Raw genomic sequence first — 16,380 nt, 5'->3', positions numbered from 1 at the left:
CCCCTTAAGAGGGCTGGGTGGGTCCTTCTATTGTGGTGGGCTGACTGTGTGGGTGGTCTGGTAAGCCTGGTCGGTCCCTAGTCCGGTTGGTTGCCAGGTCCCGCCTTGTATGGTTGCTGCTGGGTGCTGTTAAGAGGGCCTGGTAACAAGGTGACTGGCTTCAGAACCCTAGGAAGTCCTGGGGCTAGTGCGGGCTCCACTGGTGGGTAGAGTCAGAGTCTGGAGGACTCTGGGGCTGTTGCCTGCCCACTGGCGAGTGAAGCCAGGCCCTGAGGTTACTGTTGGACTACTGGCAGGCAGAGCCAGTTCCTGGAGTCTGGCTGCAGGGTCCAGGGATCCCAGGGCTTTTTTTTTTTTTTTTTTTTTTTCTGTACGCGGCCTCTCACTGTTGTGGCCTCTCCCATTGCGGAGCACAGGCTCTGGACGCGCAGACTCAGCAGCCACGGCTCACGGGCCCAGCCGCTCCGCGGCATGTGGGATCATCCTGGACTGGGGCACGAACCCATGTACCCTGCATCAGCAGGCGGACTCTCAACCACTGTGCCACCAGGGAAGCCCACAGAGCTTGTTTGAGATCATTGGTTGGCAGGGAGGTGGTGATTCCTGACACAGTTGGTATGGGGTCTGGAGTGTCCCAAAGCTTGCGTTGGCCTGCTAGTGCACAGGGCCAGGGCCCAGCTGGTCCCAGGGTAGGTTCTAGCCTTCTGTGGGCAGGCTAGGTCCACAGGCTGTGGGATTGTGGTTTTCTTGTGTCTGGTGTCTGTCCCCTGGTGGCTGAGGCTGGTCTAGAGGCTAGTGCAGGCTTCCTGGAAGGCAGGGCCACTGTCTGCCCACTGGTGGGTGGAGCTGGGTCTTGGCCCTCTGGTGGGCAAGGTCCTGTCTAGAGGAGTGTCTAGAGGAGGCTGTGGGCTCAGGAGGACTTTAGGAAGCCTGTCTGCTTATGGGTGGGGCTGTGTCCGCACTCAGTTAGTTGTTTGGCCTGCGGCATCCCAGCACTGCTGCCTACAGACTATTGGATGGGGCTAGGTCTTGGCTCTAATGGCTAGAGGGAGGAGCCCAAGATCACGCCCACCAGCACTGGCTTCCAAATGTGACTGAGCTGCCAAATGTAGCTGTTGTCAGCTACGGCCGGCTCCCCACCTCTCCAAGGCCAGCAGGTAGGTTTGACTCAGACTCCTATCAAGTTACTGCTTTTGCCCTGAGTCCTGGTGCATGTAAGATCTTGTGTGTGCCCTTTAAGGGTGAAGTTGTATTTCCCACAGTCCTTCCTGAAATTAAGCCTGGCTGGCCTTCAAAGCCAAATGATCTGGGGGCTAGTCTTCCTGCTGCAGGACCCCCAGGCTGGGGAGCCTAATGTGGGGCTCAGAACTCTCATTTCTGTGGGAGAACTTCTGCACTATGACTTTTTTTTTTTTTTTTTTGACCACATGGCTTGTAGAATCTTAGTTCTGTGACCAGGGATCAAACCCACACCCTTAGCAGTGAAAGAGTGGAGTCCTAACAACTGGACCACCAGGGAATTCCCACGTCTGCACTATAATTATTCTCCAGTTTGTGTATTGCCCACCTGGGAGTATGGGACTTGATTATATCATGTCCCGTCCTACTCATCTTGTGGTTCCTTCTTTGTGTCTTTAGTTGTAGACGATCTTTTCTGGGAGGTTTTGGTCTTTTTCATAGATGGTGGTTCTGCAGATAGTTGTGGTTTTGGTGTGGTTGTGAGAGGAAGTGAGCTCAGGGTCTTTCTACTCCACCACTTTGGCCGATCTTCAAGGGACTGTGTTCATATTCTCAGCCTTGGGCAGATGTCTTGCCTGGACCATAGTAGGTGAACACTTACAGGTTCTTTTTTTTTTTTTTTTTTCACTTACAGGTTCTTGTTCATGGACAAGGCAACACTCTCCTGCATCTCCACTGTGCCCTGGGCCTGTGGCCTAGACTTCTGTCCCTGGGCTAGTGATATTCTCCAGCACTAGGGCTGGTATGAGTTCTGGTCTCTGCCCAGCTTTATCTCCTACCCACTGTGGGTTCCCTTCTTCCATTTCTGACACTTGATGATTTCCCTTTCTTCTTTTTAAGTTTAACTGTGTATTAAACTTTTATTATCTTTTTTTAAAATATTTGTTTATTTATTTGGTTGGGTTTGGTCTTAGTTGCGTCATGTGGGCTCTTTAGTTGTGGCAGGTGGGCTCCTTACTTGCAGCCTGCTGGCTCCATAGTTGTGGCATGTGAACTCAGTTGCAGCAAGCATGTGGAATCTAGTTCCCTGACCAGGGATCGAGACTGGGCCCTCTGCAGTGGGAGCACGGAGTCTTAATCACTGTGCCACCAGAGAAGCCCCTTATTATCTTTTTAATGTTTTCTCCAACATTTGTATTGTTTAGAGTGAGAAAGGGAAGGGTTTTTATGTCTTCTCAGAGTATTTTAACTAGAAATCTCTCTATGCAAGTTCTTTAAACTCATTAAGTCTCAGTTTCCTCTTCAATAAAAGTGCTGGAGAAAGTACATATGAATACTTAAGCATAGTTTCTGCAAAAAAGTAAATATTTTAAAAACAGCATAGCCATTTTATTGTTTTCATTAGTACTGTAATAATTGTTGTGATTCCATTTTTCCTCTCCATTGCTGAATATCTCTGTAGGCATAATTATAGCCCAGGGTTGTTGTAAATATTAAATTATTTTAAAAAATTTGTTGACGCTTTTAAAAATTGATAAAAGTAGTGCACATTGGGAGTTCCCTGGTAGTCTAGTGGTTAGGATCCCGAGCTTTCACCACTGTGGCCTAGGTTCAATCCCTGGTCAGGGAACTAAGATCCCACATGCCCCACAGCATGTCCAAAAAAAAAAAAAAGGAATTCCCATTAAATGGGAAACCCTCAGCCATAGAGAAGTGTAGGCAGGGCCTAATAGGTCACTGTGTCTTTGGGCAGTATAGATTTTGGGTCAGAGCCTACAGATGGGTAACCCAGAGCCCAAAATGTTTTTATTTGGCTGGCACAATGTTTCAAAAACTCTAAATTTGTTGCTAACACTTAAAAATGGTGATATTTCACATAAAATTCAGATATCTAACTTTTCTTGAGTAATCAGGATAATCTGACCACACTGGGCCTTCTTCACAAACAGGATGAACACCTTGTGCTGAATGGTTGCTCTCCCATGTTTTCTCTCCATTATTGAGGCCAAAGGCCACTTACCATTTATTGTTACACATTTACTGTTGTTTTTTAAAATAGTACGGAGATAGTTGTATATGCCTATTTTTCTGTCAAAAATAGGAAAACAAGAGATAGATTGGAGAAAAACCACATTGTAATAAGCATTGATGAAAAAATTAATCAGTTGGTCTAAGAAAGAAATGGAAGATTTTATTTGAGCCAAATTTGAGGATTATAACCCAGGAAGAGCATCTCAGAAAGCTCTGAGACCTGTTCCTCCCCTTAGAAGTCAAGGCGCAGTTATATAAGTTTTTTGAGACAGAGGCTGTACATCAAATGCTGTATTATTGGCAGTTTACATGATCCAGATCTAAGTGCCATGTGACCCCTTATGAGATCAAGAAGGAATGGCATCTTTAAGGAGTTGTCTTATTGATGCTAGAATATTGCTCTTTATGGTTGAGCAGGTATTTCTCTCAATGGGGAAGGTTAGGTTAATGCATAATGTAGATATACAGTGCACAGTGGGAGGAGAGAGGAGACCAAAGGATAGAAAAAAATATTTTGTTTAAATTTTTCTTGTCTTGCCATAAAATATGAGTTTTATTTCACGTACAGAAAATGGAAAAGAGGCTATTTTGTGATAGAAAGGAAGACAGTTCCTACATATTTAATAGGATGTCTGTGTCAGTTTTCTCTTGCACTTGGCTTGCTTCTCTTATTTGTGTTATCCTGTTTGGACACTGTGGACATTTCAATTTGCAATCTCCTCCTGAACATCCTGGCTCTCTAAGTTCTGTTCTTTTCTTTTTCTTTTCTAGTCCTGTCTTCCCTTTTGTACTGTCCTAGCTTACCCTCAATAACTGAGTGTGTTTCCACGGAGAACTACCGAGACCTCTGGAGCAACGGAAAATCCATGTGCACTCAAGCCTGTTTGCTTCATCCCTCACCAGCCACACCTCCTAGAAAAGTAAAAGTTCCCCTACCAGTTGCAGATGATTAGATTTTTAAAAATTTTTATTTATTTATTTTTGGCTGCGTTGGGTCTTTGTTGCTGAGCACAGGCTTTCTCTAGTTGTGGTGAGCAGGGGCTACTGTTCGTTGCGGTGCGAGGGCTTCTCATTGTGGTGGCTTCTCTTTGTTGTGGAGCACGGGCTCTAGGTTTGCAGGCTCAGTAGTTGTGGCACGTAGGCTCAGTAGTTGTGGCACATGGGCCCAGTTGCTCCGCAGCATGTGGGATCTTCCCGGACCAGGGCTCGAACCCATGTCCCTGCATTGGCAGGCAGACTCTTAACCACTGCACCACCAAGAAAGCCCTAGATTTTTTTTAAATTGCAAAGCAGAAGTTTCTATTCAACTCTTAGAGATTGAAGGTTCAAACACAAACACCCTGAGGAAGATCCATTAACTAAAATTTACTCACAATAAATCAGCAAGTGGAAGTAAGAGTCTAGTTTATTCTGTTTTGATTGATGTGATTTTATAGGATTAAGAGAGCCCTGGGCAACTGGTAGAGGGCAGGGGGTTTTTCTTGGATGGAGATAGAGGTGGAGTACAGGACATACAAAAGGGGGAAAATATTTTAAAATATCACTGTTTCATGTGGAAATTTGTAGCAATTGTTTTAGTTTGTGAGCACATGGATTGTGAATGCAACGTTTTTTGTGGGGTTAGGGGGGACTTGTATCTGTGGACCTTTAAATTCTGTATGTGAATATATTGTTGCCATTTGTTTTGCAGATTGTGGGATTAGTGATATGCTTTCCTAAACAACAGAAAAGTTGAAGATGTCTAAACACTTAGTGGCTTTGACAGTGACCACCCTTCTTGGTATGGCTGTCGGGGGGTTTGTCCTGTGGAAAGGCATCCAGCGTCGGAGGAGTAAAGCATGTCGTGTGACCCAGCAGCAGCTGTCACAGCAGCAGCCGAAAGTGCCAGGCAGGAGAGAGCAGCCCACTCCAGCAGAGGACCAGCAGCACTCCAGTGCCCCCAGAGCCTCGTGGGAAGAGAGGATCCTTAGAGCAAAGGTGGCGACTGTGTCTCAGGAGGCGGAGTGGGATCAAATTGAGCCCTTGCTTAGGAGTGAGTTAGAAGATTTTCCAGTGCTTGGAATCGACTGTGAGTGGGTAAGTTAAAAGGCAAAAAACGAAACGTATCTTTTCTGCTTTTCCAGCTAGGGACCTTGAATAGTCAAATAGAGGATAAGATTAAAGGAGAATTAGCTTGTGCTCAACTTATTTGTAAATAGATTTTAGCAGAAGGAGAAGCGGCTTCTCTTCTCAGGATAGGGGAGTGCTTATAATCATGGATTCTGGAGTCTGAGCTACATGAGTCCATTTTCACCACTTATTCTGTGAACTTGAAAAAGTACTTAACCTCTTTGAGCCTCAGTGTACTTATCTGTAGCGGGGTGTGTGTGTGTGTGTGTGTGTGTGTGTGTGTGTGTGTGTGTGTGTGTGTGTGTGTGTGTGTGTGTAATGGTATCTACCGCCCAGAGCTTTTTTAAGGATTCAAATAGATAATCCCTGTATAGACTTCAGCACAATTTTAACAGAGAGTAATTGCTCGTTATATATTAGCTACTGTTAATATTTTTAATAGTATTTTCATAGGATGCCATGGAGAAGATAGTTAAGGAGGTCTAGTTAAATATGTGTTTATTACACAAATTGGGATTTAAAAAGATAATAGTTTAAATGCTAGACACTATTTACTCTAAGCCAGGTATTATATTGTGTTTTTTTTCATTATCTCATTTAATTTTGACAATAATCGTTCGTAGGAAGATACTGTTATTATTTCTTTACAGATAGGAAGTGTTAAAAGGTTTAGTTACTTGCCCAAGGCTATGAAGCTAGTAACCAGCATTTGAGCTGGTTTTCCTTAACCATCGGTTAATTTTTCTAATAGCTATTACTTTGGGGGAGTTGTTACATAGTTGTGATGAGGATAATATGGTACATCTACTCTTCTGTCATTCTGACTCACAGAGTGAACTTTAATCTCCTTGCAACAGAAGATACTACAAAATATAAATAAGTCACAGTTATCATCTCTTATTAATTCAGCATAATACCTTGCCAAAATTCTGTGATCTATGTCTTCTGGGTATCTGGAATACAGTCAAGAGCCAGGAAGTGTAATCGAAAGAGGCCCTAAGCAGAATTGCTGCCACAAAATCAGATCACAGGTTGGTAGGAGGAACTAAAGATGCCAGTACAATGATGACCAAGAAGAGAACACCTGACAGTGTGGGCAAGGTTTAGTAGTCACATAAGGCCTTAAGGAGCTACTGAGGGTATTTCTTTTTTTTCTTTTTTGGCCGTGCGCTGCACGGCTTGCGGGATCTTAGTTCTCTGACCAGGGATTGAACCTGTGCCCTCTGCTTGAAAGTGTGGCGTCTTAGCCACTGGACCGCCAGGGAGTTCTCGAGGGTATTTCTTTATATCAGCAATAGCAGTAGTAGTTTATACCAATGACCTTGGGCCATCAGGAAAGGATTGGGCACCTTTTGTTTATTGTGTATAAGAATTATATCATTTTAGAAATAAACATATTTCTATATCATTTTAGACATATTTACACCAACAACCATAGAAGAAAAAATTAGTAAACAGTGAGCTTTAGTAGATTAGGAAAATTCACATTTGCCAAACACCTTGATTATCCTACCAAGTGAAGTATAACTGCAGCAACAACAGGGTAGTCTGAAGTGAATAGTAATGCAATCGATTTAATAATAATATGTTTAATCACTGTAGCAGAGTAAGTTTAAGTGGCAAATAATCCAAAACCCAGTTCCTTATGGCTTTGGAATGTATTGAACTTCTTCTGATGCCACATTCCCTTCAGGTGTGATTGCATTTCTCTGATTGCTGCCACAGAAGAACTTTCATCCATCCTCCTTCTTTTCATTCTTCCATTTCTGATTTGTTTTCTCTTTCATTCACTTTTGTGTAAGTATTTGCTTAGTTATTGTTTTTGTTCTTGTTTTACACAGTCAGTATTCGTTTCAATTTACCAAAGTGTTTACCTTTTTCTTTGCTCATCTTTCCTTATATCTCAGAATTTTCTGGCATCATTCTCTTTAAGGTTGTCCTTTAGAAGTTCATTTCTTGAGGGGTCATTGATAGTAAACTTAATTATTATTGTTTTGAAAGTGTCTTTATTTTGCTTTTGATCTTTGAAGATATTTTCGCTGGATATGAAATTCTAGTTTAGCAACTTACCATTTTCAAGATTGCATTCCACTTTCTTCTGGCTTCCATTGTTGCTGTTGAAAATAACTATGAGTGTAAATGTTGATTCTTTATAGGTAATCTAATTTTTGGTAACTCCTTTTAAGATCTTTTTGAGTTGCTGGTTCTGAAGATTCGCTGTCATGAGACTAGTGTTGTTATCTTTCTGTATTTCCTGTTTGGGATTCTGAGAGATATCCTGGATGTAAGGATTGGTATCATATCAATTTTTAAATTCTCTTTGAAGATTGCCTTTACCCTGTTTTTTCTTCTCCTCCTCCTCTTCTTCCTACCCCTCCTCTTTCACCTTCTTCTTCTTCCTTTTTTTTTTCCTTCTTCTTTCTTGCTGGAATTAAATCAGCTATATTCTGAACTTTTTCTGCTCTCCTACATGTCTGGTAATCTTTTATATTTAATGTATCTTAGTCTCTCTGGATTCATTCTGTACAATTTCTTCAGGTCTCTTTTATAGTTCCCTTTTTCTTTCCTTAGTTTTGTGTAATCTGCTATTTAACTTACCCCTTGAGTCTTTTTTTTTTTAATCTTTTTTTATTGTGAAATAAAACACATCAAGAAAAATGCCTGGGCTTCCCTTGTGGCGCAGTGGTTGAGAGTCCGCCTGCCAATGCAGGGGACACGGGTTCATGCCCCGGTCCGGGAAGATCCCACATGCCGCGGAGCGGCTGGGCCCGTGAGCCATGGCCGCTGAGCCTGCGCGTCCGGAGACTGTGCTCCGCAGCGGGAGAGGCCACAACAGTGAGAGGCCCGCGTACCGCAAAAAAAAAAAAAGAAAAGTGCCTGAAACAAAAACAAAGAGCTAAATGATTTCACTAAAGAGAACAGCTGTGTAACTGGAAACTAGGTCAAGAAACAGAATTTGCTAGTACCCCAGAAGCTCCCCTTGTGACCCCTAGTAATCACTGTTCTCCCACCAAGGGTTACTATTATCCTGATTTTATGGTATTTACTTTCTTGTTTTTCTTTATACTTTTACTACTTAAACATGCATGTCCTAGCACACCATTGTAAAGCAATTATACTCCAATAAAGATGTAAAAAAAAAATGCATGCCTAGGCACGATAATTGAGTTTTGTCTGCTTTTTTTTGTGGGGGGGGGTATGCGGGCCTCTCACTGTTGTGGCCTCTCCCATTGCGGAGCACAGGCTCCGGACGCGCAGGCTCAGCGGCCATGGCTCACGGGCCCAGCCGCTCCGCGGCATGTGGGATCTTCCCGGACCAGGGCACGAACCCGTGTCCCCTGAATCAGCAGGCGGACTCTCAACCACTGCGCCACCAGGGAAGCCCGAGTTTTGTCTGCTTTTTAAATTTAATGTAAATGAAACTATCGTGTGTGTATTTTGTGTCTGGCTTCTTTTGTTCAACATTACGTTTGTGAGATTTACCCATGTTGTGTGTGACTGTGATTCACTGCCATATGTCCATTGTGTAAATATATCATGATTTATTCATCCGTTCTAATATTGATGGACTTTTGGGTTGTTTACAGTTTGGGGCTCTTACAAAGAATGCTGCAGTGAACAAATGCACTTATTATTATGGGGCATATGTATCTATGAGTGGAGTTCTAGGTCATAGAGTTTGTATATATATCTTTAACTTTCATAAATAATGCCAAATTGTTTTCCAAGGTGGTTTTAACTAGTTTACCCTCATCAGTAGTAATGAGTGTACCTATTGTTTCTAGCTGTTTTCAGAAGTGGTTCTACTAATTTAATCTCTCACCAAGACTGTATGAAAATTCCCTTTGTCTTATATCCTTGTCCACATTTGGTACTGTCAGATTTAAAAATTTTAGCCATCCTAATGGATGTAGTAGGATGTGTAGTAATATTTCATTGTGGTTTTAATTTGCATGTCCCTGACCAGTACTGAGATTGAGCATCTTTCTATATTTTATTGATTATTTTGATATCTTCTTTTATGGAGTACTTGTTCAAGTCTCTTGCCTCTTTTTCTATTGAGTTGTCTTTTTCTTACTGATTTATAGTTCTTTATATATTTTGGTTATGAACCCTTTGTGAGTTAAATGTACAGTAAATGTCTTCCCCCATTCTGTGGATTGCCTTTACATCCTTTTATTGTTAAAGCTTGATGATCAGAAGATCTATATATAGTGCTGTGTAACAAGTCTTACCTTATCCCTAGTCATGAATATACTCTCCTGTTATTTTCTTGGAGTTTTTTGGGTTTTTTTTAATATATACGTAAATTTACTTATTTTATTTATTTATTTTTGCCTGCGTTTAGTCTTCGTTGCTGCATGCAGGCTTTCTCTAATTGTGGCAAGCGGGGGCTACTCTTCGTTGCGGTGTACGGGCTTGCAGTGGCTTCTCTTGTTGCAGAGCACGGGCTCTAGGCGTGCAGGCTTCAGTAGTTGTGGCACGTGGGATCAGTAGTTGTGGCTCACGAGCTCTAGAGTGCAGGCTCAGTATTTGTGGCGCACGGGCTTAGTTGCTCTGCGGCATGTGGGATCTTCCCGGACCAGGGCTCGAATCTGTGTCCCCTGCATTGGCTGGCGGATTCTTAACCACTGCGCCAACAGGGAAACCCTAAATGTGTGACTCTGTTTCTGTTTTGTAATTTAGTTCACGTGTAGCCATTTTTAGATTCCACCTATAAGTGATAACTTATGATGTCTCTTTTTCTGTCTGACTTATGTCACTTAGAATGATCATACCTAAGTCCACCCAAGTTGCTGCAACTGGCCTTATTTCATTGATTTCATGGCTGAGTAATATTCCATCGTACATAAGTACCACATCTTCTTTATCCATTTTTTCCTTCCAAGGACATTTAGGTTGTATCCAAGTCAAGGCTCTTGTAAACAGAGCAGCACTAAACGTTGGGATGCCTGTGTCCTGTCGATGTTTGGTTTTCCCAAGATATACGCCCATGATTGGAAGTGCCGTATGCTCTGTAGCTCTGTTTTTTAGATTTTTTATTAAACACAATACACTTCTCCAGAGTGGCCGTTGGCAATTTACATTCCCACCATGAGCATAACAGGGCTCCCCCTTCTCCACACGCTGTCCTGCATTTCTGGTTTTTACACTTTGTGAGGATGCCCCTTCTGACTGATGCGAAGTGATACCTCTTTGTAGTGTTGATTTGCATTGTCCACCTGTTTGGTTGGCCAAAAAGGGCGTATGCATTTTTCCTGAATATCAGGAAAAATGCATACGCCCTTTTTGGCCAACTGCATCATTGGCGAAGTGCAGCCGCTTTTCATATGCTTTAATGGCAGGTCCAATCTACCTCTTGAAATTCCTTTCCTGCAATTCTGCCTTGCTTACAAGTCCTTTTTGATGACTTACCTCAAGACATTTTTCGACAATAGGTATCATTTACAACCCTGCAGTTTTCTGAATTGCAGTGCCCCTGAGCTCCATTTTTCAACTTGTTGTTTTGGGAACTGGCCACAAAACAGCAGGATTGCTTCAAGCCCTATTCTGGTTCCGGGAGCAGGCTGAGCCTTTGGTCAGTTCCTCTTCCTGATTGGAAATTAGAGTGGCATGTGCCTGTCCAAACAACTAGGGCTTGTCTCTCATTGGTTCACCCCCTTCCACTTCATCCTCTGGACAAATTCCAAACTGTGTGAAACAGGATGTTGAAGGTGCTGACTTCCCCAAGTGGGGAGATTGTTAGGAAAGAGGCTGGAGGGGGTAACCCGACCACCAGGAGATGAGGAGATGAGGTGCCTTTTCCAAACTCTTCCCCATCAGCCGGTGTACCATCCTCTGGGTGTCCCATGCATGTTTTAGCTGTAGGAAGGGTCCCCAGCACCTGGAGATTTGGGACCCATGGAATGGGGACCAGGCAGTATTACTCTAAAGGGGCTGCATTTGCTGGCCCATCCTCACCAAGCCTCTCAGCCCCACGAGTGTGCAGCCTTAGGTCCCATCCAGCTGTGGGTCTAGATGTGGTCTGTCCAGGTTGCATGACAGCCCCTGAACGAATTCTGTAAGAATTTCTCTCTCTCTCTCTGTCTTTTTTTTTGGGGGGGGGGGACTTTATTTTTATAACGGTGTATAGCTGATTTTCAATGCTGTTTCTTGCTGCTGTACATCCACTTGATTCACTTACAGAGAGACATCAGTAAATTCTTTTTCAGATTCTTACCAGTCTTTTTTTTTTTTTTTAACATTTATTTTTGGCTGTGTTGGGTCTTTGTTGCTGCGCACAGGCTTTCTCTAGTTGCGGCTAGCGGGGGCTACTCTTCGTTATGGTGCGTGGGCTTCTCACTGCGGTGGCTTCTCCTGTTGCAGAGCACGGACTCTAGGTGTGCGGGCTTCTGTAGTTGTGGCGCACGGGCTTAGTTGCTCCATGGCATGTGGGATCTTCCCGGACCAGGGTTCGAACCTGTGTCCCTGCATTGGCAGGTGGAATCTTAACCACTGCGCCACCAGGGAAGCCAGAGTTTTGTGGTTTTAACATTGCATATTTAGATTTATAATCTATCCGGAATTGATTTGTGTGTGTGTGTGTGTATGATGTGAGGTAGGGTTGAGTTTCATTTTTTCTTTTTGTGGATATCCAATTGTCCTAGCACCACTGATTGAAAAGATAAATCTCACTGCTGTGCAATGCCACTTTACCATAAAACAGGTATCTCTTTTTTTCATTTTCTTTTTTTAAATAAATAAATTATTTATTTATTTATTGGCTGCGTTGGGTTTTTGTAGCTGGGTGCGGGCTTTCTCTAGTTGTGGCCAGCTGGGGCTACTCTTCGTTGAGGTGCGCGGGCTCCTCGTTGCAGTGGCTTCTCTTGTTGCGGAGCACGGGCTCTAGGCACGCAGGCTTCAGTAGTTGTGGCATGTGGGCTTAGTAGTTGTGGCTCATGGGCTCTAGAGCACAGGCTTAGTAGTTGGGGTGCACGGGCTTAGTTGCTCCGTGGCATGTGGGATCTTCCCGGACCAGGGCTCGAACCCGTGTGCGCTGCATTGGCAGGCGGATTCTTAACCACTGCACCACCAGGGAAGTCCCCAAACACGTATCTCTATATGAATAGATCTATTTCTGGACACTCTAGTAGTCTATTTTTCTGTTCTTCCACCGGTGATCACAAACTGTCTTAGTTACTGTTGCTTTATAATGACTCTTGATATCTGCCACAGCAAGACTTTCTATCTTGTTTTTTTCCCGGAGGGTCTTGGATAGTCTTGGTCCTTTGCATTTCATTATACATTTTAGAATCAGCTTTTCAGGTTCTACCAAAAACAATTTCTTGATATTTTGATTAAGATTGCATTGGATCAATAGATCAGTTTGTGGGGAATTGACTTCTTTCCAACATTGAGTTTTATAATCTAAGAATATTTATTTAGATCTTTAACTTCTCTTAATAATATATTTGTAGTTTTCTGTGATTAAAATAATTCTGTTATAAATGAAATCTTAAAAAATGTTGTGGGACTTCCCTGGTGGTGCAGTGGTTAAGAATCCGCCTGCCAATGCAGGGGACATGGGTTCGAGCCCTGGTCCGGGAAGATCCCACATGCCACGGAGCAACTAAGCCCGTGCGCCACAACTACTGAAGGCTGCACACCTGGAGCCCGTACCCCGCAACAAGAGAAGCCACCGCAATGAGATGCCTGCGCACCGCAACGAAGAGTAGCCCCCACTCACCACAACTAGGGAAAGCCCACACACAGCAGCGAAGACCCAACGCAGCCAAAACCAAATTAATTAATTAATTAATTTTTTTTAAAGTTGTGTTTTTTCTGGTATATAGAAATGTAACTTTATATGTATTTCTCTTATATTAAGGAACTTACTAAACTCACTTATTAATTCTAATTACTTTTAGATTCTTTTGGGTTTCTATATAAACTATTATATTATCTGTGAAGTGACAATTTTTTTTCCAGTCCTTACAGTTTGTATTTCTTTTCCTGCCTTGCTGAACTGGCAAGGATCTCAATATAGTGCTCAGTATGAGTGGTGACAGTAGGCATCCTTGACTTATTCTCTATCTCAGATTGACAGCTTTCAACATTTTCATATTGAGTACGATATCTGCAGTAGGTTTGTTTACAGATTAAATACATTCAATTCTATTCTTGGTTTCTTAAGAGTTTTTTTGTTTTGTTTTGTTTTGTTTTGGCTGCGCCACGCAACTTGTGAAATCTTAGTTCCCTGATCAGGCACTGAACCCGGGCCCTTGGCAGTGAAAGTGTGGAGTCCTAACCACTGGACCGCCAGGGAAATCCCAAGTTTTGTTTTTTTTTTTTTAAAGAATGAGATATTGTCATTTACAGCCGCAAGAATAGACCTAGAGAATATCATACTAAGTAAAGTAAGTCAGACAGAGAAGTACAAATATTAATAGGATATCACTTATATGTGGAATCTAAAAATGATAAATGAATCTATATACAAAACAGAAATAGACTCACAGACATAGAAAACAAATTTATGATTAACAAAGGGGAAAGGGGGTGGAGGAGGGATAAACTAGGAGTATGAGGTTAACAGATATAAACTATTAAACTATTACAGATAAGCAACAAGGATTTATTGTATAGCACAGGGAACTAGATTTAATATCTTATAATAACATATAATGGAAAATAATTTGAAATATATATATATATATATATATAAAAAAAACTGAATCACTTTGCTGTACACCTGAAACTAACACAATATTGTAAATCAATTATACTTCAATTTTAAAAAAGATTTTTTTTAATTATGAATAGTTGTTGAATTTTATTAAGTGCCTTTTCTGAATTTCTTGAGATGAGTATGTAGTTTTTCTCCTTTATTCTGTTCTTGTGGTGAAAATACATTGATTTTTGAATTCCTGGCATAAATCCAACTTGGTCATGATGTCTTATTCTTCTTATACATTGCTGAATTCACTTCACTAGTGTTTTAAAAATAATCTATATTCATGAGTGATATTGGCTTATAATTTTCCTTTCTAGAAATGACCTTGTCAGATTTTGATAAAAATGTTATGCTGGCCTCATACAAGTTAGGGCTGTTCCTTGGTTTTGTGTTTTCTGGAAGAGTTTGTGTAAGATTGTCATTCTTTTTTCCTTAAATGTTTGATTAGAACCTACTGGTGAAGCCATCTGGAGTTTTCTTTTGAGGGAAGTTTTTGAATTATGAATACAATTTTTTAAATAGTTTTGGGGCTATTCATATTTTCTATTTCTTCATGTCTGTTTTGATAAATTTTATTTTTCATCTAAATGTGTCTTCTTTCAAAATTTTAAATTACAGGTGTATACTTGTTTATAATATCCAGTGACATTTTTTTTTTCCTATCTGATGGATATGTAAGGACATTTTTTTTTTTTAATGTAAGGACATTTTTGACAATGCTTATTTGCTTCTCTTTTTTTTTCTTGATTACTCCTTCCATGGGTTTATCAGTGTTATTATTCTTTTCAGAGAACCAACTTCTGGCTTTGTTGATCTTTATTGTATGTTTGTTCCATTACACTGATTTCTGCTCTTTATTATTTCTTTTCATCTACTTGTTTGGGTATAATTTGCTATTCTCCATTTATTCTTCGACCTACTCTAATCTGACATCCTACCGTACTACTCCACTGAAACGGATGAAGTTGATGGCTTTCTTGTTTTCCAGTCCAGTGGACACTTATTTGGACTCATGTTATTCTAGCTCTCAAAAGCATCTGCATAATTCCTGCACGAGACATTCTCTTTGGCTTTCATGCCATCATACTCTCCTATCTTCTGTCTTACTGTTCTTCCTTCTTTTTCCTTTTCTGATCCCCCTTCTACCTCACATCCAAATATTGAGTTGACTTAGGCTTGGTCTCTTCTGTATCCCCCCAGGGACTGCAAACTCAGATGCCTACAAGGTCCAGACAGGAAATGTAAATGGGCAATGTAGAGTGATTGTTTGCATTTTTGAATGCATAGGAGTATTCTTCAATTTCATAAAGAAGTATGCTCCCTCCCTTTTTTCTTTAAACACAAGACCTCTGTGATCTATCTTCCATTTTCCTAGTTTTATAGAGACATGGATCCTGAGAAATATTTATTTGCTGGAAAAACAGTGCTTTACAAATACAATGATAAATGGGAAATGACAGTTGGCTTCAGTGTTGAGAAGACATTATGGTGAATTAGAGAATTCATGCCTTATATAAATGAGGAAGCTGCTATACAGTTCAAGCCAAGTGTTGCCAGATTGTCCAGTTCTTTAAAAAGAAACTCGATATATAGATTTTTTAAAAATGTGGACTCCACTGCAATATAAAAGTTCTGGCATAAGTTTTTAAAATGTGGAGATCAAAGAAATATATAATATTAAACATCTGTGGGTCAGCAGACAGGTCCAAGGACTACTAATTTATGTCCTCTGATCTATATTCTTTTTCTAAGTGACCTCATCTAATTTTGTAGCTTTAAATATCGTTGATAGGCTGAAGACTCTCAAAATTAGAACTCCAGCCCTTTACATCCACCCGTCTACTTGACATCTCCCTTGAATGTCTAATAGTCATCGCAGACTTAACATGTTCCTAACAGACCTCTCTATTTTTCTTCCCAAACCTGTATTATCCCTAGTCTTCTCCACCTTTAAGATTAAAATCAAGAGAGACATCCTCCCTGCTAAGGTTTGTCTAACAGAAGTGATATGATTGAAAGTCAGACACAAAAAGGCAGTTATAATATGTTAAGTTTCTTTAATGGCAAAATATGTGGAAATTCAAAGAAGTGGTTATAGAAAGCAGGAAATAACACAGCATTCTACCAGATAGAGGTATGTGTTTCCAGATTCCCCCGAGTTACCCATGGTGATGTGTAAGTATGGATAAATCACCTGTATAAAATGAGGATTCTGCCATGTTTTAGAAGCTATTATTGCCTTTCTTCTGGGGAGAGGGAGATGTTAAATAGATTTCTGGCCCCTGACTCCTGCCTGATTTTTTCTGGAGTCTCTGGCTATAGACTGCCTTGCTTAACAGGTGCAAAGT

The 16,380-nt window shown here is 41.3% G+C and overlaps 1 protein-coding gene across 2 annotated transcripts in view; it reads left to right on the top strand.

The window, feature by feature from the left end:
- The window catches only part of EXD2 (exonuclease 3'-5' domain containing 2), a 90,798-nt gene that overhangs the window by 53,765 nt on the left and 20,653 nt on the right, over positions 1-16,380 (top strand). For both annotated transcript variants that reach the window (XM_082836417.1, XM_082836416.1), the window contains exon 2: positions 4,901-5,286. In XM_082836417.1, coding sequence (XP_082692543.1) covers positions 4,948-5,286 — 339 coding nt within the window. In that variant the 5' untranslated portion in view covers positions 4,901-4,947. The remainder of the gene's footprint in view (positions 1-4,900; positions 5,287-16,380) is intronic.

The sequence above is a fragment of the Leucopleurus acutus genome, assembly GCF_964270905.1.
Source record: "Leucopleurus acutus genome assembly, chromosome: 1".
NCBI classification, from domain to species: Eukaryota; Metazoa; Chordata; class Mammalia; order Artiodactyla; family Delphinidae; genus Leucopleurus; species Leucopleurus acutus.
The sequence above is the reverse complement of the archived record's forward strand: the minus strand, read 5'-3'. Positions and strand labels throughout refer to the sequence as shown.